Raw genomic sequence first — 23,845 nt, 5'->3', positions numbered from 1 at the left:
TTTGCTTGCCTGGCACTTCTGAAGATATTATAGATCTTCATCGGTGTCAACGATCACATCATCGGTACATCGTCTACCGAGGGGGAACAACACCGGCAAACACAGAAGAAACACGATCAATGCAATGCACAGTATGATGCATGCTATGACATGGCAATATGAATGTGTTTTGGGCTAATGCATCTAGCGACAGGTTAAATGGGGTTGGTTTGAACACTAGGTTCAAATTCAAACTCCATATGTGAGAGTTTAAATGCCATTTAATTGATTTGTGCTAAACAGCAGCTATAAGTTGTTCTAACATGCATGAAAATGGTACAGATGGATAGATTGGATTTTTCTGATCATTTTTCATATATAATTTGTTTGATTTGGAGTTACGTTGAATTTCTATGAATTTTACAAGTTTTAAACATTTTCTGGAAATAATAAATCATTTAAGATTTATTTAAATTCCAGAAAGGAATTATTGTGTCAGCATGACCTCATAGTGACGTCAGCAGGTCAACAGGTCACTGTCCGGTCAAACCTGACAGTGGGTCCCGTGTGTCAGTGTAATTAGTTTAACTAAATTCAATTAGCACTAATCCTAATTAACTAGCAGGGCTGGGCCCCACCTGTCATTGAGTCAGGGGGAGTCAAACTGGGGTCAAACCCGGGTCAAACTCGCCGGAGTTGACCCGAGGCTCGTCGCCGGCAAGGCCAGGGACGGCGGAGAGCGTCGGGATTCGCCCTCCGATGACCAAAAGAGCGGCGGAGGGGCTCTACGAGATGCCCAGGCTCGCGCGCATCTAACACGACTAGTGGCAGCAGCCGAGGTGGACCGAGCTCGCCGGAAACGAGCTCGCGGCGGCGGCCGGAGTTCGGCCAACGGCGGGTTAGGCGATGCAGGGCGCCAGGGGAGGCGTTGGTGAGTGCTATGTGCTCCTGGGACTATGGTGAGCACGACGGTGGGCTCGGGAACGAGCTGCGGTGGCTGTGGCCACGGCCACGCCATGGCCGGCGGCGAGAAGCTCTCAGCCGCGGTGGGAGATGGGGCTAGGGGGCGAGAACGGAGGGGGCGAGCACAGGAGAAGAAGCAGGGGCTCACAGCGGATCCATTCGAGGCGGAGACGAGGCCGGGGGAGCGTCGGAGGCAGCACAGGGTCGCCGGAGATCCAGGCGGCCGAAGGTAGAAGACGACGATGGCGGCGACGTTGCAGGGCGCCTGAGGATGCGTGGCTCATCTGGGATGACGCGGACGACGAGGCGGAGCCGCCGAGCACGACTGTTGCTTGAGGGACGGCCGGTGAGCGCGGTGGCGGTGTGCGGCGGCGACGGAGGCGTTCGGGCGTGAGAGGGGAAAAGAGCAGAGAAGGGGGAAAGGGTCGGGGGAGAGTGAGAGAGAGCCAGGGGCTGCGTGGCGCTCCGTGGCGTCGTCTAGGAGGGGCCGGGGAAGCAGGAGGTGGCCGGGAAAGCAGGAGGTGGCCGGGGCAGCGTCGGCGCTCGCCACCGAGCTGCTTTGGGGCGAGGAGAGGAAGACGACAGGAGGAGGTCTGTGGGCTGGGCTGTTGGAGTTGGGCCGGTTGGTGGGCGCCAGGTAAGTCCAGGTGAGTCTCTGTTCTTTTCCTATTTTTATTTTCTGTTATTTGTTTTGATTTAGTTTGAGAACTAAATCATTTTAAAACTTTCTGTAAATTTTTGTGTGAGCTCAGAGAGATAGTCCAAGGCCACAAGCAAATTTACAAAAATATTTGAATATTATTTCTTATATAGCAGAAATAATTCCAACCCAAATATGTTATTGATTTAAATCAAAGGCCCAAAATAAATTATTTCTGTGCCTCCAAAAATATTGGTTTGAGTTGTACCTCATGCCAATATTTTCACAGAGTAACAGGAATATTTCTTTGGACTCATTTGATGAGATTTAAATGTTGGTTATTTTTAGAGGTCTTCTGAGGCTTTTGAAAATTCCTCAATTCAAATTTCATTTGAATTAAAACATGATGCTCGCATGAGGGTCTAGCCTAGTGCATAACATGACCAGGGATGTGACATTTCGTCTTTGGGCTCTTCTTGCTTGGTGGATATTCATATGTACGGAGATGCTGGCTGCCCATCTATTTTGCAAAGGACAATTTCTTCCAGTTCTAATGTGCGCACGAGAGGGGGGCGTCAGGGTTCGTTGTCAGCTAGCAGTCTGAATCTCCGTGCTTCGGATTGGTCTGATGATCTGCAACACGTACGACGGTATGCATCCTTCTCACGTACATGTCCCCATTGTGGATAATTTGGTGCTGGATTTTACTGTTGTTTGTGAGTAATTTTCCTTGACTTTGCCGTTCTCGCAAGCCATTTTTAATTGTTGTTTCCTCTTTGGAATAATTGTTTGTGAATTTGTTTAGGAGGACAAAAGAATTCTGCTGAATTGTAGCGGCGCCGTCGAGAGATTGATGAAGGAAAACGTCATGTGTTGGGTTCTTCAGGTTTACCTTGACTTTTTGCATTTTGATTTATTCCTCCCCCGCTTCTTAACTTGTTCCCGCTGATGGGGTGTCTTTCCCGGGTATAGAGTCTAGACATGTTTCTTCCGTGTGGTTGTTCCCATCTTTTGGGGCCTCTTTATCTCGGCCGTAGGTGTTGGCAGTCAAGCCAACCACGGGTATTCTCTTCTTCGAGATCTAGACCATCTTTTGTGTCTGGGTCTCACTAGACTTAAATTCTCGATCTACACTCACAGCTAAAACATGACAATTTGAACCGTTGATTAATGCAAGAGATTGAAGATACAACTCATGGAATCTGAAGAATTAGAAAAAAGGTCAAAATTCATTTTTATTTCAAAGGTGGACGGTTGAATTTTTTATTTAACTGATTCTGAACGTCCAAGGTATCTGTTTTATTCTACTATGGACTTTATTGCCGCATTAGCATATATTTTTTTGCGAGATGCTGCATTATCATTTATGTTCTTGCATATTCTGTTGGTCCTTAATGCTGCCACTGACGACCAAGTGCTGCATATTTATTTTTCTTTATAGGAAAATGTAACACATACAACTATGATTAACACATTCTTTTTAGTATTTACATTGGCATTCTTTTGTCACTGGACAATTTTTTGTCACATATAATGATGTTTATGAATCTGTTCATGTATTTTCGAGCTTTAGATGAGTATATATACTACCAACCCTTGCTTTTCCTTTCAGACTAGGCCTACCAGGCTACCACAAGGTCACCTCAGTTGATTTCAGACTAGGCGAGCTCCTGGATAGCCTTTGCAACTCGATGCTCGGTAATGCCTTGTGTACTATACTTTTACCCTGATGGTTGTACGACTCAACGTGGCTAGCAGATTCACTTGATTCTTTACTTGATCTTTCTTCTCCTGGGATAACCATGGCCCATGGGCATGGATGCTTGCGTCGCTGGTATCAGACGACATAATGTCTTATGTATATCACTGCTCTTTGTAGGGATGCGGTGGCATGTGAGAGGACAAGCAGGCGTGGGGCTATTTATGGTTGTCTGATCATTGTACTTTGGGACATTGTACTTTTAGGACGTAATGTGCACTTTTGGTTGTTATTTTAAATTTCCCATGTCTTCATGTCTTTCAAATTCTTGACATCTGCACTAATAGCCTAAACCTCCATGGCATGATCCATCGGAGTATTTTGTTTGTTGTACGATTTTCAAGTGCGACCTTCCAATTTATGTTGTAACTGATAGGTTTGGCACCTCGGATAAGTTCTTGAAATACCAATGTCATATTTGGATTAGAAAAATAAGATTTAGTTCGATCATGCATGCAATTGCAATAACCCTACTCTGAGCTTTTATATACTGGTTAAAATAGTTAAATCTTCTAGATTCTTTTGCATATTTTCTTGGAATTATATTGGTCTATGAGAGCACCTTAGTTTTCACTAAGCGATAAAATACAGTTTCTATTTCCGTAATACAGGTCATTAGTGGTCACTTGGGATGGGTGTGATCTGTAGCATTTGATCCAGGGAATAGATGGTTTTGTCTTGGTTCCGCTGCTAGGGCAATAACGGTAAACCCCACAACCTACATTCCTTTCTTAGAAATATAAGTTGAATTCATGTATACATGCAAGTAGTTGATACAACAACCTATTAGTTACTCAGAGGCTTTCTATATTGGTGTCTGCATTTTTAATGTTACATGCATCTATTTTTATTACATAACATTTTTCAGCTTTGGGACTCCATGTTGATGCGTTTTTACCTTAACATCTTATTATCTATTTTTCTTTAGGCAAGGAAGAAGGTTGTAGAGTGCGGATGGATGTGAAAAGGAAGAGGATGGATGCGAGAAGAGAGAAGAGGGGTGAAAGAGGATATGGCTAGAAAGAGGGAGAAGGACAGGGTGGAGGCGCTTCTTGAGGATTTTTGTCTGACTGATTTCATACTCTCTTATAAATCATGGTTAGCTAGGTAAACCTTTTGTACAACAGCTCTTGTTCAAAAGGAAGTTTGATCTTTCGGCTTCTTATTTTAGGTCAATATCAAGTACAGTTTAGTTAATTTATATTGATGTTTATGTTTGAAAATGACTATTACCATTCTGGTTGAATGGGGCATGGATAGAAGAGATTGTGAGTCGGGTATGGTGATGCCAACATTGTATTGGTGGCAGATAGATTTAAGTAAGGTCATTGTTAAATCACCAGAATAAGTCTGCCCCCGTTGCAATGCACGGGCAATGGGAGAAATGTGATGTCCATGTAAGTGTTTAAAGGTAACAAGTTAGACATGATTAATATTGTGCATGAGCTATTCGTAATTCAATTCAATTTTGAATCTGTGCAAGTTGATTTCTGGGAGAACACAAGTGCAACATAAGGCCAAAGTCGTTGATGGCACTGCGAGGCCCAGCTAGTACCTCGTCGGAGACAAGGACGACACTTCAAGCGGTAGTGAGGAGTGGTGTCACAGTCGGAGGCAAGGAAGAAGGTTTGTAAGGGTGTGGTGGTTCATCAGAAAAGTCTGGTCGCTAGGCTGGTTCAGAGGGATGGTCGGGGGTGGCAGCCGCGGCTAGCGGATCGGCGGGTGGTGGTTGGCTGTTAAGGAGGAAGAAGTTGGAGGTAGAAGACAAACAACAACCATTCGATGAAGATCCAACGTTGCTCGAGGAGTGTCGTCATAGTCGAAGGCGGGAAGAGGGTTGACAGGTGGGGGTGGGGGTGCGATGGCTCGCTGAAAAAATCTGGTCGCCGGAGTGGTCCAGAGGGATGGTCGAGGGTGGCGAGAGGGGTGGGCAAGGAAGCAAGGCGGTCGGGGGTGGCGGCGACGGGTGGATCGGCCGGTGGTAGTTGGCGGTTCAGTAAGAGGAAGAGGCCGGAGGTAGAGGATAAACAACAACCATCCGATGAAGATCCAACAGCCCCAAAAAATCAACTTTGCATCAAATTTCTTAGTTAACATATAGCGTCACCCTTAATATTGAGACATTTAGAATATTTTTGACCATATCTATATGAAAAAAATATCAACTTATGCAATACGAAAGTTATACATTATAAAAGTTGAACTCATGATGCATCTAATGATATTGATTCCATATTGTGATTATTTGTATTTTCTATAAAGTAGGTAAACTTTACAAAGTTTGATTTTAGACAAATTTTATATGCGAGTACAAAGGACTGATAGGAGTACTATGTTGCTTTCTACATGTCTTATGGCCTTATTAAAGATCTTCGCTTCTATGGCTTTAAGCATAAGATGTTATTTTTGTAGTACATTTCTGATAAGTTTTTTTTCTATAAGGCTATAATTTCAATCACGTTCTAAAATATAAATGGGATTTGGTGATAAGTCATCATTGTGTTTGTTCATAATCTCTCAGACACGACAACTTTCATGTCAAATATGGTCTAGAAATGTTCTTCGATAAATATGTTTTTAGCTCTTAATATTTTGGTATGGTCGTAAATTTATCAATTCATATATCACTGATAAATAATTTTTAGTTGGGAGAATCAAGAAAGAAAGAAAAGAAGAGAGCTTTAAGGGTAAAAAAGTAGTTGTCCATGCAGCCCGTTGCAACGCACGGACATTCTACTAGTAATAATAGATAATTATTTAAGCAATCTGGATTTCCACGGCGTGCTGTGCCGGATTATGTTTTATCTTCACGGACGATGAACCAGATCCATAGTTACCACTGCGTTAGTCCCACGTCAGTAGTTTACATGCTATTCCACCGCTTTATTAAGCTCGGCCTCGGCTATCACTAAGTGGAATAACTAGGGACATGTATGGTAATGCGGTCGAGCTATATCATAGTTCTATAGGGTTGCAAGCGTATTAGATGAGTCACCTTTTGTACTAATCAGAGGAGTAAACATATGTATTGCAAGCTGAGAACAGGGATTACAGAGTTTCAACTATAAATCATACTGTATATTTTTACTAACTAGCAAGATGCCCATGCGTTGCACGGAACATCAATATGCATTGTATGAGTAGTTTATCTTATGGGAGAAAAAGATGAACGGGGGAATGCCTTATTTGCAAATGTGGAGAGAGGTGTGGGTATCTTTTTATAAAATTGCCATAGTTTCTTTTCTATCCGTCAGATATAAATCGAATGGACTATATTGCAAAATGGTAGGAACACCATCATCATCAACTCTTTTTTTATAAGAGTAGAGATAACTACAGAAGGTTATTGCTGAACTGACCAATGAGCATTATGATCTTTCTTGCACAGTTTACACCTGAGATGCGCGTGGATTGTCCAGGGAATAATGAACTATCTCCTGGCTCGAAGGGGCTTCAGATACGTCCAACATTATTTGAGATCCATCATCACAGTTTGGAGAATGTTTGATGCCCTAGGGAGCAGCACATAGAGGGTGCCATCGCTGTTCCTTTTGTTTCTCATCGCATCCCTTCGTTCGCAAAGTTAAAGAGGTATGACCATTTCGTCATTCACGATTAGTTAGCCTTAAACCCCACTGGCCTCAGATTTTTTGGGTGTGCAAGTGCACCTAGATCCACCCAACTGCTACTGATATCTTCCACCTAGATTAGCTTCTTCAAACCGCCAGATCGATCTACTTTTCTTTGGCACACTGCCTCAATCTGGTCCCTTGAAGCTACAAGGCTTATAAGAAAGATGCTTCTTGAGTTTTATTGTTGAAAGATAGTTGGAATACGAGAAGAGAGTAAACTATTTGGCTAGCTAGCGTACAATTTCGCGCAGATCTAGAGAAAGTTTGCATGTGCTTGCTAACAAAATGTCCATAAACATGACATATATAGGGGTCATGATACAGCTAATAATTGTCAAGATTTCCATAGACCATAGGTTGTAGCCAATGTGAATATGAGCATGTTTTTACGACGTGCCATAACATGTTCGTAACCATGACTAGAGGTTCATTAGATGGCTAAATTGTAGATATGTATAACCATAAAGAACCGGAAACTGCCAAGAGAAATTTTTGTGGAGAGATAAGCCCAACTGCCAATGAAGAACCGCAAACTGCATTTTTAAATGCATAAACTGTTCACAAATTGAAGTATTTTGTTCTGTTTATTGTTCGGCTTCACTATCTGTGGAGTATTTTCTCTCTATGAAAGGAAAAAAAGGAAAGGCTAGGGCCTCCTTAAATTTGCTCTGGCTTAGAGACAAAACTCTATTTGTTTTGTTTGCATGCTACAGACCTTAATGTGGACCTTACCATGTCGACAGCTAGCTGGGTTAGAGGAGGAAGTTCTCCTATGTGTTTTTCTTTTCTTACCTAAATTTGAGATCCAAATAGTTCAGGATGCTAGCAAGAATATATGGGGAATATTTTGTCGAAACCTGCCACAATTCAGTAGTTGCTGACTCCAAACTCTGTTTATGTAGCGTGTTGACGAGGCGAGCATGCATTATGCGCCTCATGATTTTGTAATTATAGTTCATGATTTTTGACTCTTGTTGATGTGAATTTTGGTTCTCATGGACGACCGTGTAAAACATGAGTCTAGTTATGTTTATTTGTCGGCTTATGTAATGTTTGTGCACCTATGCTAGCCCGGTGCACATACAGATTTGCTCAAAATTTCAGTTCCAAATACGAAACCATAGAGTATAAAGTTGTACGTGATAACTTGTTTTAAAAATTGTTTTCCAACCTGAAATGAATACCCCCTGTATTCGACCTTTGTTGTAGGGTGGGGGCTTAGTAAAATACATGTAATCTTCTTACACCTGTAAAGTTCCACTAAGCCTCCAAACCTCAAAGGAACTTTGGGTGATAAAGATACTACGTTCTTTATTATACCTTTGAGGCTTTGAGGTTTTAGCAAGTACCTTTCGGCGGATGAATCTAACAAATACTTCACCATCCATCATGCCAGCTATCTTTTTGTTTGAACTAACGATATGGATGTAAATTAAACTTATGACTGAAAAGATTAAACAAGGTTAGCAACCTGACAACAGCCCACTTATGTAATTAGTTAGTTAGCTCTGTCTAACTAGTTGTCTGCCACTGTTATTGCGTTCAAGTGTAGATAAGGACAAGATGTGATGTGGTCTAACTAGCAACCTGACAACAGCCCACTGGTTTATTTATTTAAAGACAATACTATGACAAGAACCCCAATGCTATGATAGAGTGAAACAAATAGTTAGGTAGCTTTCTTTCATTCATATAGAATGGGAGCCCCTTCCTCTTCAACATTATTGAGGTGCATACTGTCCAGTCTCCAGAGCTGAACGAGCAGGAGGACATCCATCCATCCGTCCAAAAGGTATGTTGGTGAGGCAGTTCAAGTGTACTCCTGCTTAAATTTGACCTCAGTTTTACTATTGCAGCAAAATCTAGCAAGTACAATGACGATGGTGCTGGATGCATTTGCATCCTACCTGAGGGACTTGCTCAAGCAGGTGGTAGAGGAAGAGCTGGGAACAATGTTGGGAGTCTCTGGCGAGATCGACAAGTTGGGCGACAAGTTCCAGGACCTCAAGAACTTCCTCGCTGACGCTGATAGGAGGAACATCACCGACGAGACTGTCCAAGAGTGGGTGGGGCAGCTCAAGCGGGCCATGTATGAAGCTGCTGACATCCTCGACCTTTGCCAGCTCAAGGCCATGGAGCGTGGACCATCCACCGTAGATGTAGGGTGTTTTAATCCCTTGCTTTTCTGCATGCGCAATCCCTTCCATGCTCATGAGATCGGCACCCATATCAAGGCTCTCAACCAGAGGCTTGACTCCATCAAGAAGCGCAGTGCTGCTTTCAACTTTATTAATCTCAGGTCCTATGAGGATCATAGCCGTCATGATAACCTTAGCCGGGAGACGATAGGGGACTTTGACCAGTCGGCTGTAGTTGGGGACAAGATTGAAGAAGACACAAGAGCACTAGTGGCCCAGATCATGCAAACCGGAAAGGAGGTCAATGATGACATCATGGTGGTTGCCATCGTAGGTGCCGGCGGGATTGGCAAGACCACCCTCGCGCAGAAGGTTTTCAATGATGAGACCATCCAAGGTGAGTTCAGTAAAAAGTTATGGTTAAGCATCAACCAAAACTTCAGTGATGTTGAGCTGCTGAGAAGAGCCATCATCGAAGCCAGAGGAGACCACTCATCAGCTGGGAATGTAAAGGCCATGCTTCACCAAACCCTCAAGGACACCTTGATTGGCCAGAAGACTTTACTCATAATGGATGATGTCTGGGACCATGAAGCATGAGAGAATGTGCTCAAAATACCCTTTGTCAATGCTGCTGCTTCGGGAAGCAGAGTTCTTATCACCACTAGAGATGAAGGTGTAGCTCGAAAAATGGTGGCCATATGGCCCTACCACCATGTTAACACATTATTGCCTGAAGATGCTTGGTCATTGCTCAAGAGGCAGGTCCGTACTTAATTAAACACTGATCTCTAAATCAAGTGAATAGTCTATCTACATCTATTTATTAACATTCCTATGTTAATTAAGGGAAATTATAGGATGCTTCCAAATTAGTTACATGTAATTCATTGGCTTAATATTACCTCTTGGAAGGTAAGAGTTATCATAATCTTACAGGACCAATGTTATTTTGATAGTGTCAACAAAGCATAGCGCTAAACAAGGAAATACATCACAACACCAATTGGGTTTTCCACATTTTATCTATACCCACATTACACACGTTCAAGACACATGTGTCGTTTTTACTACTTAAGATTTATCGGTTATATTCATGTAATTGATAAGCTTTTCTTATATTCAATCTCGTTTTCCAACTTTCGGGTGAAGATCTAAGTGTTCATCTACTCAACAATGTCATAGGACATAATATAAATGAAAAGTTGTTTTAAGATGGAAAAATTAACAATTCAGTTAACCCCTAACGGTACAAAAAAATATAACACAAAAATTAACTAGAATAGAAGTTGGTATTAGTTTTGCTAGAGACATTGCACGTAAATTCAAGCCAGCAATGTTGGGGCTACTACCTATTGAACATTTTAGGTGAGTGGGAGAAAATAATTTCACGTGACCGTAAAATATAAGAAAACCAATAAGTGATTGATTTCTACTAAATTCTGAGTACAAGTTTTTATAGCAGCGATGAGAGAGCAGTATAAAGTGTATGTACGCATGTATGTACCTACGTACGTCTTTGTGCGTGTGTAGGAGCAAGATAAGTCAATACATTTAAAAAGAATTATTTATGACATTTATTTCTGTAATTTGAATGTTTATAAAGTTAACTTTGTGGAATCGATTGCATAAATCTTGGTATATATGAGCAAGATAAGTAAATACACTTTTTTTAAATTCTTTATGACATTTACTTTCTGTAATTTGAATATTTACATAGTCTAACCTATCTTGATAAATGGATAGATACATCAAGTAGTCCTCCCGCCTCTTATAAGAAGTAAATTTGAGTGCCTTATTCAGAGGAGCTTGGTACATAGTTAATTAACTATATTTGTCCCTTGTACCATGTTCGCAGGTACTCTCAAGTAGATAGACGAAGACCACACAAATACGCTAAAGGATATCGGACTGAAAATTATAGAAAAATGTGGTTATTTACCACTTGCAGCTAAAGTAATGGGAGGACTATTGCGTGAAAGAGGAGGGCTACGTCGTGATTGGGAGCATGTTTTGGATGATTCTAAATGGTCAGTAACTAAAATGCCCCTAGAGATCAACTATACAGTATACTTAAGCTATGAATATATGCCTTCATATTTGAAGCAGTGCTTTCTATACTACTCTCTTCTTCCTAAAAGTAAACCTTATAATATGGATCAAGTAGTAGCAATGTGGATGAGCGAAGGTTTTCTTCATGGAAACTCCAGTGATTTAGAAGAATTGGGAAGAAATTACTACAAGGAGTTGCTATCCAGGAACCTTATAGAGCCAGATAAATTGTATGTTGCTCCATGGATTTCCAGCATGCATGATATTGTTCGCTCATTTGCTCATTACATGACTAAGTATGAAGCACTTATAGCTCAAGATGGAGAAAATGATATTCTTACTAAACTTAGTTCACAAAAGTTTCTTCGGTTGACCATAGAAACCAATCAATTGCAATCAGATGAAGTTGACTGGAAATCTCTACATGAGCAACAATCGTTGAGAAAATTAATCTCAACTATCCAGATCAAGATGAAACCTGGTGATTCATTTATTATGTTTTCTAGTCTGCGGACTCTACATATAGAATTTGCTAATGTGGTTTCACTGGTTGAATCGTTGCATCAACTCAAGCACCTGAGGTATTTGAAGCTAGTAAATACCAATATATCTGTACTTCTAGGGGACATTGGCAAGATGAAACTATTGCAATTCCTTGACCTTCATGGATGTGAAAATTTGGTGAATCTTCCTGGTAGCATTGTGAAACTTGGCCAGCTGAGGTTACTTGAGCTTCCCAGTTTAAGTGTGATACCTAGAGGGTTCCGTACCGTAACAAATATGAGGAAACTAAATTGGTTTCGAGCCCACATGGATGGTGAATGGTGCGGTTTGGATGAGTTAGAGTCTCTTTCCCAACTCAGGTTCCTTACTTTATATGAATTGGAGAACGTATCTGCTGCCCCATGTGCTGCTAATGCTAGGCTTGGTGATAAAAAGCATCTTATCAGATTGTCTTTATTCTGCACCAGCAGACTGGAAAATGATGGGTTGATAAAAGAGAAAGAAGGTGTCCCTGAGGAAGAGCAGCGGCGAATCAAGAAGGTGTTCAATGAGCTCTCCCCTCCACACAGTATAGATAATATTATAATTGGTGGTTATTTTGGCAAGCAACTCCCAACTTGGATGATGTCTGCGTCCATGGTGCCCCTCAATAACTTGACATACATTATGTTTGTTGACTTGGCTTGCTGCACACAACTTCCCGATGGGTTGTGTCAGCTCCCGAACCTGCAGTTCTTTAAGGTAGACCGTGCTCCATGCATCAGGCGTGTTGAGGCTGAATTCTTGCAGGCGGCGGCAACTCCATTTCCAAGGTTAAATGAGATGTACTTACTAGGAATGGTGCAATGGGAAGAGTGGGAGTGGGAGGAGCAAGTACAAGCCATGCCTAGGTTGGAGAAGCTTATGCTCAGGAAATGCAAACTGAGGCATATTCCTACAGGCGTTGCCACCAATGCAAGGGCTTTGAAGGAATTATTCCTACAAGACATTCAACACCTCAACTACCTTGAGAGCTTTTCTTCTGTTGTTGAGCTTACAATGCTTCGAATCCCCGACATGGAGAGGATCACTAATCTCCCCAATCTGCAGAAGCTCACGATCACCGATTGCCCAAAGCTGAAGGTGCTAGAAAGTATCCCCGCACTTGAGAGGCTGATCCTGCAGGATTATGTCATGGAAGAACTCCCCAAATACATGCGGGATATAAAATCCAAGGCATTTGCAGCTATTTTGCAGGATATGGCTGCTATCTTCGTTAGCCACGGGACAATCTGGTCCTGAGTGGGATAAGTTCAGCCATGTGGAGCATGTCAAGGCATATGCATGTGATGAAAACAACCCAAGAAAATGGTACGTTCTATACACAAGAGACAACGGCAAGCTGGAATCCAATATTAGCTACTCTACCATACTTCAAGGTACAGAAAGTCAAGCATAAAAGCTTTGTCTTAATTTGTTTGAACACTCTGATTCTGCCAGTTTATAAGGTCGTTTGATTTAATCTCCTGCCTTTTGTCCATATATGTTGCATGATGACCGGATATATTTTACCTTTGTTTGTTTAGGTGCTACAATGGCTGCAGAGGACGAACGACAAGCAGCAGCAGCAGTTGCATCTGGTCCAGGAGATGAAAACAAGGAACAAGAAGCACACCGACCGCAAACAGCAGATATAGGAAAGGGGAAAGTGCATGATAGCTAGCCAAGGAGATCAGACCAGACCGCCCTCTCCAGTGAATTAATCTGGTATTCTTTTTTGTCTGCTATTAGTAACTGTGCTTCAAGCCGCAGTTCCGTTCTTAGTTGCCATATTAGCAGATCGATACAAGCAGAACATTGCCTATTGAAGCTGGCTCTTGCACATTTCCCTTTCTGTGCAGGCAATACCTGGCTGGCAATGGAGCCAGAGTCTGCTCCATTGTAACTTTGTATGCATGTTATACTACTTGCCATGTTGCCCTGAAAAGGATTAAATCTTGACAATCAAAAGGAGATTCTTTCAAAGCATGACTTCCAGCGAAGTTTCCACATGCCTCTTTGAAGATTCCCAGAAATTATGTGAACGTTTGACTGATCCATCCGGTATTCTTTGGACGAACGAACACAACTACATGAGACATAATCATGAGAGGATAATAACAGTGCCCGCATGATCACGTATGGGACAACAATTTTAATAGACAGAAATGGGAGAAGAATTTTTCACATGCATCGGGAATACGGTAGAAGCAGTATTAGTTGCTTCAAAACAGAATAATACACTGACTAACTGGACTGGAGAGCAATGAAAAATACGACTAATTAAGAGGCATCACTTACCAGTTACCACAGCATCGTTACCTATATTCCATATCTATCTGAATACTGCATCCTCCTATACTCCTATGCTTAAACTTACTGTGCAAGTGCACTTAACGTATCAAGTTGCTTTCATCCTTTACATCGTGGACAGTTCAGTTCTTGCATATGTTCCTTCTTTAGCAGTTCAACTTGAAGGAACTATTCTCATATTGTGTCAATCATTGGTCGATCATCGAGTACATGCCTTATTTCGCTACGGGTCAATTTCCTGTTTCTTCTGTGAGAAAAGGAAGAACGGATGCCCGCCTCGCAAACCCGATGGTGAGTTGCTTTGATGCTCTTGTTTGAATTAATTATTATCACGGATTGGCTACCGGTTACAGGCACTCTTTGCTGCCTGTCTTGATCCTAATTATGCTTCATTTACAATTGTGATGTTCTTCTTTGCAAAAGCAATATAGAGTACGTTCTTTTACAGTCCATGACATGTTAATTAACTACCTCAAAAACATCTTTAAGGGTACTGTAACTCTCTTTTGGTTCCCTGTACAGGAGCATTTTACAGTCAAGTTGCTTTCCACCACCTTCTGCTCTCCGCTTCTCCTGCAAGCTTGCACCATCTTCGCAACTGATATTTGCATCCAGGTCTGTCGTATCATTTTGCGCGGGCAAGCATGTGTTTGTGTTCCATGCATCTTTAGGGGTTCAACTTGAAGGAAAAATTCCCACAGTGGTGTCGGTCACCGTTTTGATCTTCTGCAAGCGGGCCCCGTCGTGGTTTCACTATCAATCCATTTCCCGTTTTTTGCAAGAAAAGAAGGAATAGATGCGCGTTGCAACTAATAAGTTGCTTTGATTCCTTCATTGAATTATTACGAGCAATGATCGAGCTCTCTTCCTCACCTATCATTGTCCTAAATTAGGCTCCGCCTGCAAAAAAAAAATCTTCTGTTTAGAATTATCAGTAGCAAAAACATTACTCTAACAGGAGTAATGCCACCCTTACGGAATGAGAGGTACAGAGTGACGTGGCATCATCTGATTGAAAAGCACGTACGGCCCCCACCCAGTGAAATTCAGGGACGAATTGGGAGAGGACACGTGCATATTTCTGTAGGCTTCAGTTCTTGTACGATCACCAAGCTAATTCTCAGTCATTTTGAGACCGAGGTAGCACATGTACATCACAGTAAGTCATGGTAGGATTTCAAGGTTGATTGGTTTGCTACCAACACTTGACAAGCCAAAATTTGGTTAAATCAAAAGTTACCAACATTTGGCAACCTTTTGTGAGATTTGCAACGAAAATTGTTACAGTTTTGCTAGAACTCATCTAGATGAGATTTAATTTGGTCTCATTCATCTTTTATAGCCATTGGATGTGATGCTATAAGATGCGTGTGTGCTGACGTGGGTTGTATCCATTCTTGTTTTTTAGGTGAATGAGACCAAATTACGTCTCATCTAGATGAGTTCTAGGTACTCCCAAATTGTTATGTAACCAATCTCTAGGCAATATTTGGCATCAAACCAGTTAGCCTCTTCTTTACATCATTGCCAGTATACTCGCTCGCACCAAGATTCTGTACTGACTTCTTTCAAAAAAATAAATTATACTGGTGCTATATAGTGGAGCACGAGCTTACTGGACAGGGTCAGGAGCAGACCACTGTCGTCCTACTGTCTTCACTTGTGTCATCTCTTGCTCTCTTCTTCTTTTCTTCTCTCCGGCCCAATCGTCTCAGCGGCTCGGCGGCCAGCTTAGACCCTCGTCAACCCTAGATAGCTGGAGCATCTACCAGCATGTCCAACTGCATGGACGTCTCGGCCACGCCGTCCCCGGAGCCGCCCCCGCCGACGGCGGCGCTGGACTACGACGCGGCGGTGATCCTGGCGGCGATGCTGTGCGCGCTGGTGTGCGCGCTGGGGCTCAACTCCGTGCTCCAGCAGTGCGTGGCGCGGTGCGCCCGCCGCGCCGTGGCCGACCCCGCCGGATGGGTGGCGCACCGCCGCGCCAACGCCGGGCTCAAGCGCGAGGCCCTCGTCGCGCTGCCCGTCGCCACCTACGCCGGCGAGAAGAAGCAGCAGCAGCAGCACGCGTCCGCCAGCGGCGCCGGGTGCGCCATCTGCCTGTCGGACTTCGCCGACGGGGAGACCATCCGGGTGCTCCCCGTGTGCGGCCATCGGTTCCATGTGCTCTGCGTCGACAGGTGGCTCACCTCGCGCTGCTCGTGCCCCACGTGCCGGCGCCGCCTCTCCCCTGACCGCGCCGACGCCGGAGAAGGGCAGCACCGCCGCGAACTGCAAGTTTTGAACGCCGTGTGATGATATGATCCATCAATTCGCCTCTTTTTGCGTTGCTTTGGAGTTTAGATCACTGTCCCGGCGTGCTGCTTTGTATGTCAGGTTCCGGCCATGATGATGACCTGTTTGATGGTTTGCTTTGCCAGTCATCTTGAGAGCTTTTTCATTTTTGGCAATAAACGATCATCATGAGTTTTTTCAACATTACTGTGTATTCTTTGACAAGTCATCGATTTTAATTTCACATTTGCTATTCATCTCTTGCATGAAATTTCGATCCGCACCGTTCGACTTTGGGCGAAGCACTGAGGCAGAGATGGGGACGCCGCAACGAGCGTGAGCGATGCACGGGGATGCCAGCCTAGGCCGAGTCAGGAGCGACTAGGGGCCAGGGACGACACGACACCGTCGTCATCGATGGAGGGGAGTGAGAGGTTGACGGGGTTTGGGTGCAGGGGAGGTCGCCGGTGACGAAGATTGTGTCGGGGTTTAGAGGGACTATTGGGGAGGCGGCAATACGACAGGAAGGGTGGGACGACGAGGCGTGCGCAGCAGCAGCACTGCACGTTGGTGGTGCGGGGCGGGGAGGTGGGGGGGGGAGGGGGGGTAAGCCGACAGTTGTGGGAGGGTTCAAGATGAACATGACAAACAGACACGAGACGGTCAGGAACCGTTGGATGTGAATATTACGGACCAGAAAATCTATTAAAACTTGCAACTGACAAACATGTGACCCCTTTTTACTTTGATTTTCAAAAATATCACGTCGACAAGTAACAAGCCCTTGCCAGCACCACCGTCGGTCAGCCCCACCTCCAGTGCCCATACGAGACTTGGAGGTGCTAGTCCCGCCAGTCGGGAGGAATCCTATACTTCCTTACGTTAGTTTTAGTGGTTTGGTCGGGGTGGCAAGGCGGCCGTAACGTTACAAAGTTACAATAATGTCCTCCTTGTCTACCCCTACTTGGGCCAAGGGCGTGCGGAGATGAGTCTTTGATGGATCTTCTTGGATCGGGTCAGCATTGGTATTTCCGTATTTGTGGATCTCCTTAGATCCGTCGGCGTTCATCTTCGACAAATCCATATGTATCCGACTGGCCCTTGTTTTTGCCCGTGTATTTGCGAGTATACGACCCTTTCAATTTACGCTTCTCATCGTCGACGGTGGTTACCATTTTGGAGCTTTAGCATCTCGTTTTCTCACATGTCTACAACAAAGTTTCTTTTGGCTCCGATGAGGGAGGGATGATGACAGTGACGTACCTTCGGCTTGCGATAGGTGATTCATGGACCTAGTTGTAATTTTTATTACATATCGAAATCTTTGTGTTGTTGTTGCATATTGTTAACACTCTCTCCGTTCCTGAATATTTGTCTGTCTAGAGATTTCAACAAGTGACTACGAAGCAAAATGAGTGAATCTACAATCTAAAATATGTCTATATACATCTGTATGTGGTAGTTCATTTGAAATCTCTAAAAAGACAAATATTTAGAAACGGAGGAAGTAGATTAGAGGACTTCTTGGAAAAAAATTAACTTTAGTTCTTAGCCATGCATCCATTGTGTGAGTGCATGAGGAATGCGACATTGAGCAACTAGCCGTGTAGATAGGAACAGGACAGGCAGTGAAGTCACGGTCAGAACATATGACACGGTAAAGTAGGAGAATTTGGATGTGATACGCAGGGTTATCTTGGGGGCCGCCGCATGTGATGCCCCTCCACCGGAGAGCCCACTTGACGGCAAGGCAGGAATGGGATGTGATGAGGACGGCGACCCTGCCGGTCACCGGAGTCACCCAATCGGCATCCGAGTTCGTATCATCAGGATCTAAAATCCAGAACACCTTTCCTGAATTGCTATCATAGCATTCGGATTAGAAATTCAGATACCTTTCCCGAGATATCGATCCTGCATCCCCTCAACTACGTGTCAAAGCGCAACACAACACCTGCGTGTGGAAGCGCAACACAACATTGTTGCAAAAACTTTAGACTGCAAACAACAGTCATCATCATCATCATCATTTCCTATCCTCTATGAAGGTGGAAACAAAACACGGATGCCACCACAGGGCCAAAGTAACAGCACTATGACTTGACGAGTCGGAGATTGGGTTTATTGTCCACCCACAACAGTTCAATTATGGGGTTTTACAGACCAGCATGAGCGTTCTGCAGCTTCAAGTCGACGCCGATTGATTTGATTGTTTTCATCGTACAGAATTATTATTATTCCAGGATACGAAAATGGCCATCAAAATTGCAGCCTTCACTTCCTACACTACGCGAGGAGACCTTCTGTGCTAAATCGTATCGTGGCATCATCGTTAGGCAACAAGAGACATGTGCCCGATCAGATCGAGGACACGGTTGCTGGATCAAGAAAACATAACAGCATAATCAGGCACACTGAAGATACGCAATAAATTAAAAGCTTGAACTGGTTAAGTGAACACTTACCTGTAGCCCCACTCGTTGTCGTACCAGGAGACGAGCTTCATGAAAGATGAACTTAGTCCCATACCAGCATTGGCATCAAATATGCTCGACCTTCAGTATAGAGAGATTTAGCGACTCCCAAGTTCCCAGCAGCTCGTTACTATTTCATGGGAACAGATACAAATACTTACCTTGTGTCACCAACGAAATCGTTTGAAACAACATCCTCATCTGTGTAGCCTAGAATACCTTTAAGCGAACCTTCTGATGCTTCCCTGGAAAAATGGTTAAATAAGTATTTTTTTCAGAGTTGGGTAAGCATATTGTTGGACTGAGAAATTTTCACAGAATAATGCTAATACAAAGTTCAAGAAACAGCTGTGGCATATTTACACTCATTTATTTAGGAAAACAAATTGGCCTTAATTCACATCAAAATTTCAACCAACGAACACTTTCCCTGTTTCTCTGTTTTTGTAAGCTGTGAGACCTACTTCTCCATTACCATGATCAAACGACACAGATAGTATGCATGGATTCAGTTGGTACCAGGGCAGGCACACCATTATATATTTCTTCCCAAGTGCTATTTCAATATTAACCTTCAACAACATGACAATTATTGTACCCTTAAGGAAAAGCATATTGTATCCTCTAACTTTAGTTTATAGAGTAACAAGCTACAGGAGTAATCCTATAAACAGTTAGAGCCAAAAGATCACATGCTATACCAATAAAGAGAACTTGGAATAATAAAGTTGACGAGAAGTTGACTTGGTCAGAAAGAACAGAGCAAGGCACTGATGGAAAAGGGGGTGCAACCAGCAAATCAGGAGCTAACAAATTGCGAGAATAACTGTTAGATTGGTGTACATACTTGATAGCTGCTTTCACATCTTCATAGGAAGCATTTTTCTCAAGTCGGCAGGTCAGATCAACAACAGATACGTTAGGTGTAGGAACCCGGAAGGCCATGCCAGTGAGCTTTCCATTTAAAGCTGGAAGGACCTTTCCAACAGCCTGATATCAAAGCAAGAAGTTCAACACAAGAAACCTGCAAAAACAAAACATTTTGCTCTTTCTCATTGAGCAAATTATAAACCTTTGCTGCACCCGTAGAGCTAGGGATGATGTTTTGACCAGCACCACGTCCTCCCCTCCAGTCCTTCATTGAAGGACCATCAACAGTCTTTTGAGTGGCTGGACACATCAAGTAAAATTATTACGTTACATACAAATTACAACTTGGTATGTGAGCATTGGTGAACTTCTCAGCCCATGACAAGTATTAACAGGGAGAAAGAAAACCTGTTGTGGCATGGACAGTTGTCATTAGGCCTTCAAGAATGCCAAACTCCTCGTGGACAACCTGCAAACAATAAACATAAGAATCATCAAGAAGGCAGCTGGTGGCACTATTTTGCAAGAAATAAAACTGTATTATATATATAATATGCAGTGATAAAGCGTATACCTTGGCAACAGGAGCAAGACAGTTGGTGGTACAACTAGCATTAGAGACGACATCCATGCTAGGGTTGTAATTCTTCTCATTTACTCCAACAACAAACATGGGAGCATCCGCTGACGGAGCCGATATCACCACTTTCTTTGCACCCCCCTGTTTAAGTGACACACAATGGAATCTCAACATTTTTGTTGTATGTAAATGGAAATTTTTCCAGGATATTAAATATATAGTCCAAAAAATGAGAAGGTGACCTTCAAATGTGCTGAAGCTTTCTCAACTGTTGTAAAAACACCAGATGATTCAACAACATATTCAGCTCCAAAGTTACCCCAAGGGATATCTGACGGGTCCCTGAAATTAAAAGTGAAAGCACATAAAACAAAGCAAACCAACAATGCGTTAGGGGAGATGGGACAAGCTACATTGCCACAAGATAAAAATACCACAAGCAACGAGTTGATGAAAAACGCTTGCAAATTTCTAGGAACATGTACACCATAATTTTACCCAAGTGAGCATTAATCAAATAATATATTGCCTTTCAATTTTTCAATGATTATTATTTGTACATGCATGTATGCAATACTACCAAACTGCAGATGAGCACTCAGCCACTTCCATAATAGGTGCCAAGCAACGCATATCCTTATTTCCAATTCATAAAGGTTTGATGATACATGAAAAGTATACTGAGAGTGTCCATGTATTCGCAGTGAAAAGAACACTTGATATCTGAATCTGACACTTGTCAGCATTGGGGTTGATAAGGAAAGAGATATGTGACACCACCTAAGATAAAATTACAGGTAAGTAATTAAAGAAGATTTTTGTCCTGACTTGCTAGTGAAACTGTAAGGACAAAACGAAGCATTGAGGAATCATTCATATAGAGAGCAATACTTACTAGAATATATAATTATATATTCAGCTAAACCTGGAGTATTCCTATACTCCTATTGTTACCTTTTGCTTGTAACTGAGACTTTCTTCCCATTAATCTCCAAGGTTGACTCATCCAGAACTGTTATGGTTCCTTTGAATGGACCGTGTGTGGAATCATACTTAAACATGTAGGCCTAGAAAAGGACGAATATAGTGAATGAATCAAACGGGATCTTCAGATGAAATATGATGCACCTGATACAGCTTGAGATTTAAATCTGCTGAATGAAAGAAAATAACAAAGGTACAACAAGAACAGTAAACATGACAGTTTTCTAACTGAGGACTGCACCTAACAGATTAAACGAGCATAATGACACAGGCTGAGCTCCTATTTTTGGGCAAGATACATCCAACATATAATATAGCTCACACCATGGCTTGTGCAGTCCAAGTTTCCGTACACATAAGCAACTAGGGCAACAAATAGAATATGGATGTAATCTTTTCAATTTCCAGCATGCAATGAAGATCAAAAGATGGATGCTCGGTTCAAGCTTCATATATATGCAAGTCAGATAAGATCAAACAAAGCATCTCTTCACTAAAGCAAGAAGCGTATAAAATTACAGTGATGCATAATAGTTGTGTGTGTCGGTTCGTCCTGTTTCAAGAAATATCTCTACAGGAAACATATGGTGGTGGAATCGTGAATAGTTATTCAGAAGTACAGTGAAGATCACCAGTTCTCATCTAACAGCTCACTAAAAAATCATATGGAAGATCTGAAAAACGGATCATTACTTCCTCATGCTCGATATGCATATCATTTCATGAAGAATCAAACAGCTGTAAATCAAAAACAATAGTATGGTCACTTATCATCTAACAAAAGTTGCACAATGTGGATATCTGGCATTTCAAAGCATTCCAGCAGATGTTGTGCAGTCTAAAAATGAATTCTGTGCTGATTTCTTACCATGTACTTAGCATCGATAAACGGATCATTGACAGCCACAACTTCAATGTCATCTCTATCAATTGCAATTCGCAGAACTAACCTCCCAATCCGCCCAAAACCTGCAACAAAAACGTAAGTGTACCATTGTAACCAAAGATTAAAACAATTTAGAGACCACATACAACAATTTAAAAAACAGAAGAAGGTTAATGCATAGCCCAACTATCCAAATGCACCTGGTAAACATTATGAGCCTTAATGTGTCTAGACTATAAATTGTAACAATGCCATTTATTTTTGCATCTATTAAGAAACTCACCATTGATGCCGACCTTTGTCTTCTCTCTGCTAGAAGATTCTACGGAAAGTGAAAAGGTAAAACTGTGTCAGACACAACTGCAGGCTGCACCGATCTCTACAGAGCAGAGATGTTTCGTGCATTGAAGAACTTACGAGGGGTGGCAGGGGGCGCCTGTGTGGCGGTGGCTCTTACGGGCTCAATGCTTCTAGCACTACAGTTGAAGAAAAAGGCACAGTGTTACAGGTAATACAGAAGGAAGAAAAACATTGTCTTGCAGATAATATGCAATAACCATGACCATCAACTGTGAGTGCTTAGTGCGGTCAAATCACACAACAAACTGAGAACACGAGGGATCGATGTCGGGAAATTTGCAAGATCCTCCAAAGTTTGTGATCTCAGTTGTACTCTTTCCCATCCAGAAAAATGCAGGCTGACGGCCATTTGAACAAGCTGAATGAAAGAAGGCAACAAGAAGACAACTCACGGTGAGGAGGTAGCTCTGATGGATGGTAAGCTGCAGGTAACCTTGCTCCTCACACACGACGCCTGCACCATATATCACCAAATAGATCATCAGGAGAACTTTTACCGTTTTATAAGTTGCAAAAACATTGAGGTCTCTCTGTTTTTTGGACAAAAAATAAACTGCTAAATTCTGGCTAAATCAACGTGAACCAATCTAGACCTGGATTCAGGACAGCATGAATACATTCAGGAAAACCGAGCTCTGTGTTTGAACAAAAAAAAACGCTAATTTCTGGCTAAATCAGCACGAACCAATCTAGACCTGGATTCAGGATAACATGAATACATTCAGGATCTGAGGCTGCTAGAGTGGGTGGAATACGACTATCAATCAAGCGGTTAAAGAACGCCAGGTTCCATTAATCGGATATCAACAGGAAAAACAAGTTGGCGCAACAGAAAAAAAAATGCAGGCAGCCAACTCTCGCCGCGCAAACAACACTTGGATTGTAGTTCCATGAGTTCCATCAAAACAAGTGTAAGGATACCACGGGGGAGTTGGGAGATCCGGGATGGGGGGGAGGGGGCGGACCGTGAACGAGACCTTGATTGGGGCGGCGGCGCGGGATCCGGCTGCGGCCGAGGAGGCGGAGGCGCGGAGGGAGAGGGAGAGCGACGCCATGAGGTGGAGCGGGCTGCGGTTGGACGGAGGGAGGCGGAGAGGGAGAGGGAGACGGCGGCGTGGGCGGGCGTTGTGCAGCGAGCGAGCGATCTCCCTCTTCTTCGGGTCTCGGTCTCGGTCTCGGTCCCGAGGGCGGAGTTGTTTATGAGTTTTTATTATTCGAGTCCTTTTCTCCCTGCTTTTCTTTCTTTTCCTTTGCTTCTGCTTCTCTCCCGCTTCGCCACCCTTCCAATGCAAATTATGACAATCAAAGTGTTGTTTTAGAAATTCCTTAAAAATAAAGCCGATATATACTATCCCTCTCCTTTTTTATTGCGGGATATATACTCTCTCCGTCACATAGTGTCGTACATTACGGGACGGA

The 23,845-nt window shown here is 42.9% G+C and overlaps 2 protein-coding genes, 1 long non-coding RNA gene and 1 pseudogene across 4 annotated transcripts; 3 read left to right on the top strand and 1 right to left on the bottom strand.

Annotated features, from left to right (window-relative positions):
• Window positions 1–2,044: 2,044 nt before the first annotated feature.
• On the top strand, window positions 2,045–4,543 carry LOC123154605 (uncharacterized). Its single transcript, XR_006476940.1, has 3 exons — window positions 2,045–2,232; window positions 2,388–3,280; window positions 4,270–4,543. It is a non-coding gene; the product is annotated as an uncharacterized lncRNA (long non-coding RNA).
• A 3,851-nt stretch (window positions 4,544–8,394) lies between these two features.
• On the top strand, window positions 8,395–13,369 carry LOC123153709 (putative disease resistance protein RGA4; annotated as a pseudogene).
• Window positions 13,370–15,533: 2,164 nt separating this feature from the next.
• LOC123154603 (probable E3 ubiquitin-protein ligase ATL44) lies at window positions 15,534–16,525 on the top strand. The gene has a single exon (XM_044573287.1). It carries the CDS (start codon window positions 15,772–15,774, stop codon window positions 16,291–16,293), a length of 522 nt encoding a protein of 173 aa, XP_044429222.1. The 5' UTR covers window positions 15,534–15,771; the 3' UTR covers window positions 16,294–16,525.
• A 1,706-nt stretch (window positions 16,526–18,231) lies between these two features.
• LOC123149204 (glyceraldehyde-3-phosphate dehydrogenase GAPCP2, chloroplastic) lies at window positions 18,232–23,642 on the bottom strand. 2 transcript variants are annotated; one of them, XM_044568791.1, is made up of 14 exons: window positions 23,404–23,642; window positions 22,819–22,880; window positions 22,484–22,542; window positions 22,350–22,388; window positions 22,049–22,149; window positions 21,151–21,263; window positions 20,439–20,538; window positions 20,191–20,337; window positions 20,025–20,085; window positions 19,819–19,916; window positions 19,594–19,736; window positions 18,908–18,991; window positions 18,738–18,827; window positions 18,232–18,650 (listed from the first exon to the last, which is right to left on the bottom strand). In XM_044568791.1, exons 1-14 carry the CDS (start codon window positions 23,479–23,481, stop codon window positions 18,605–18,607), a joined length of 1,221 nt encoding a protein of 406 aa, XP_044424726.1. In that variant the 5' UTR covers window positions 23,482–23,642; the 3' UTR covers window positions 18,232–18,604. The 2 variants fall into 2 exon arrangements, with proteins under 2 accessions (XP_044424726.1, XP_044424725.1); XM_044568790.1 differs by having other exon boundaries at window positions 23,392–23,632.
• Between the last annotated feature and the right edge of the window lie 203 nt (window positions 23,643–23,845).

This window comes from Triticum aestivum, chromosome 7A (genome assembly GCF_018294505.1).
Source record: "Triticum aestivum cultivar Chinese Spring chromosome 7A, IWGSC CS RefSeq v2.1, whole genome shotgun sequence".
NCBI lineage: Eukaryota > Viridiplantae > Streptophyta > Magnoliopsida > Poales > Poaceae > Triticum > Triticum aestivum.
Note: the sequence above shows the minus strand (reverse complement) of the source record. Positions and strands in the feature narration are given on the sequence as shown.

Coding starts and splice junctions, on each gene's coding strand:
- LOC123149204 (XM_044568790.1), bottom strand. CDS start 23,481: ATGGCGTCGCTCTCCCTCTCCCTCCGCGCCTCCGCCTCCTCGGCCGCA. Junction 22,543..22,818: donor ATCAGAGCTACCTCCTCACC/GTGAGTTGTCTT, acceptor CTTCAACTGTAG/TGCTAGAAGCATTGAGCCCG. Junction 20,086..20,190: donor GTCTTGCTCCTGTTGCCAAG/GTATACGCTTTA, acceptor TATTGTTTGCAG/GTTGTCCACGAGGAGTTTGG.
- LOC123154603 (XM_044573287.1), top strand. CDS start 15,772: ATGTCCAACTGCATGGACGTCTCGGCCACGCCGTCCCCGGAGCCGCCC.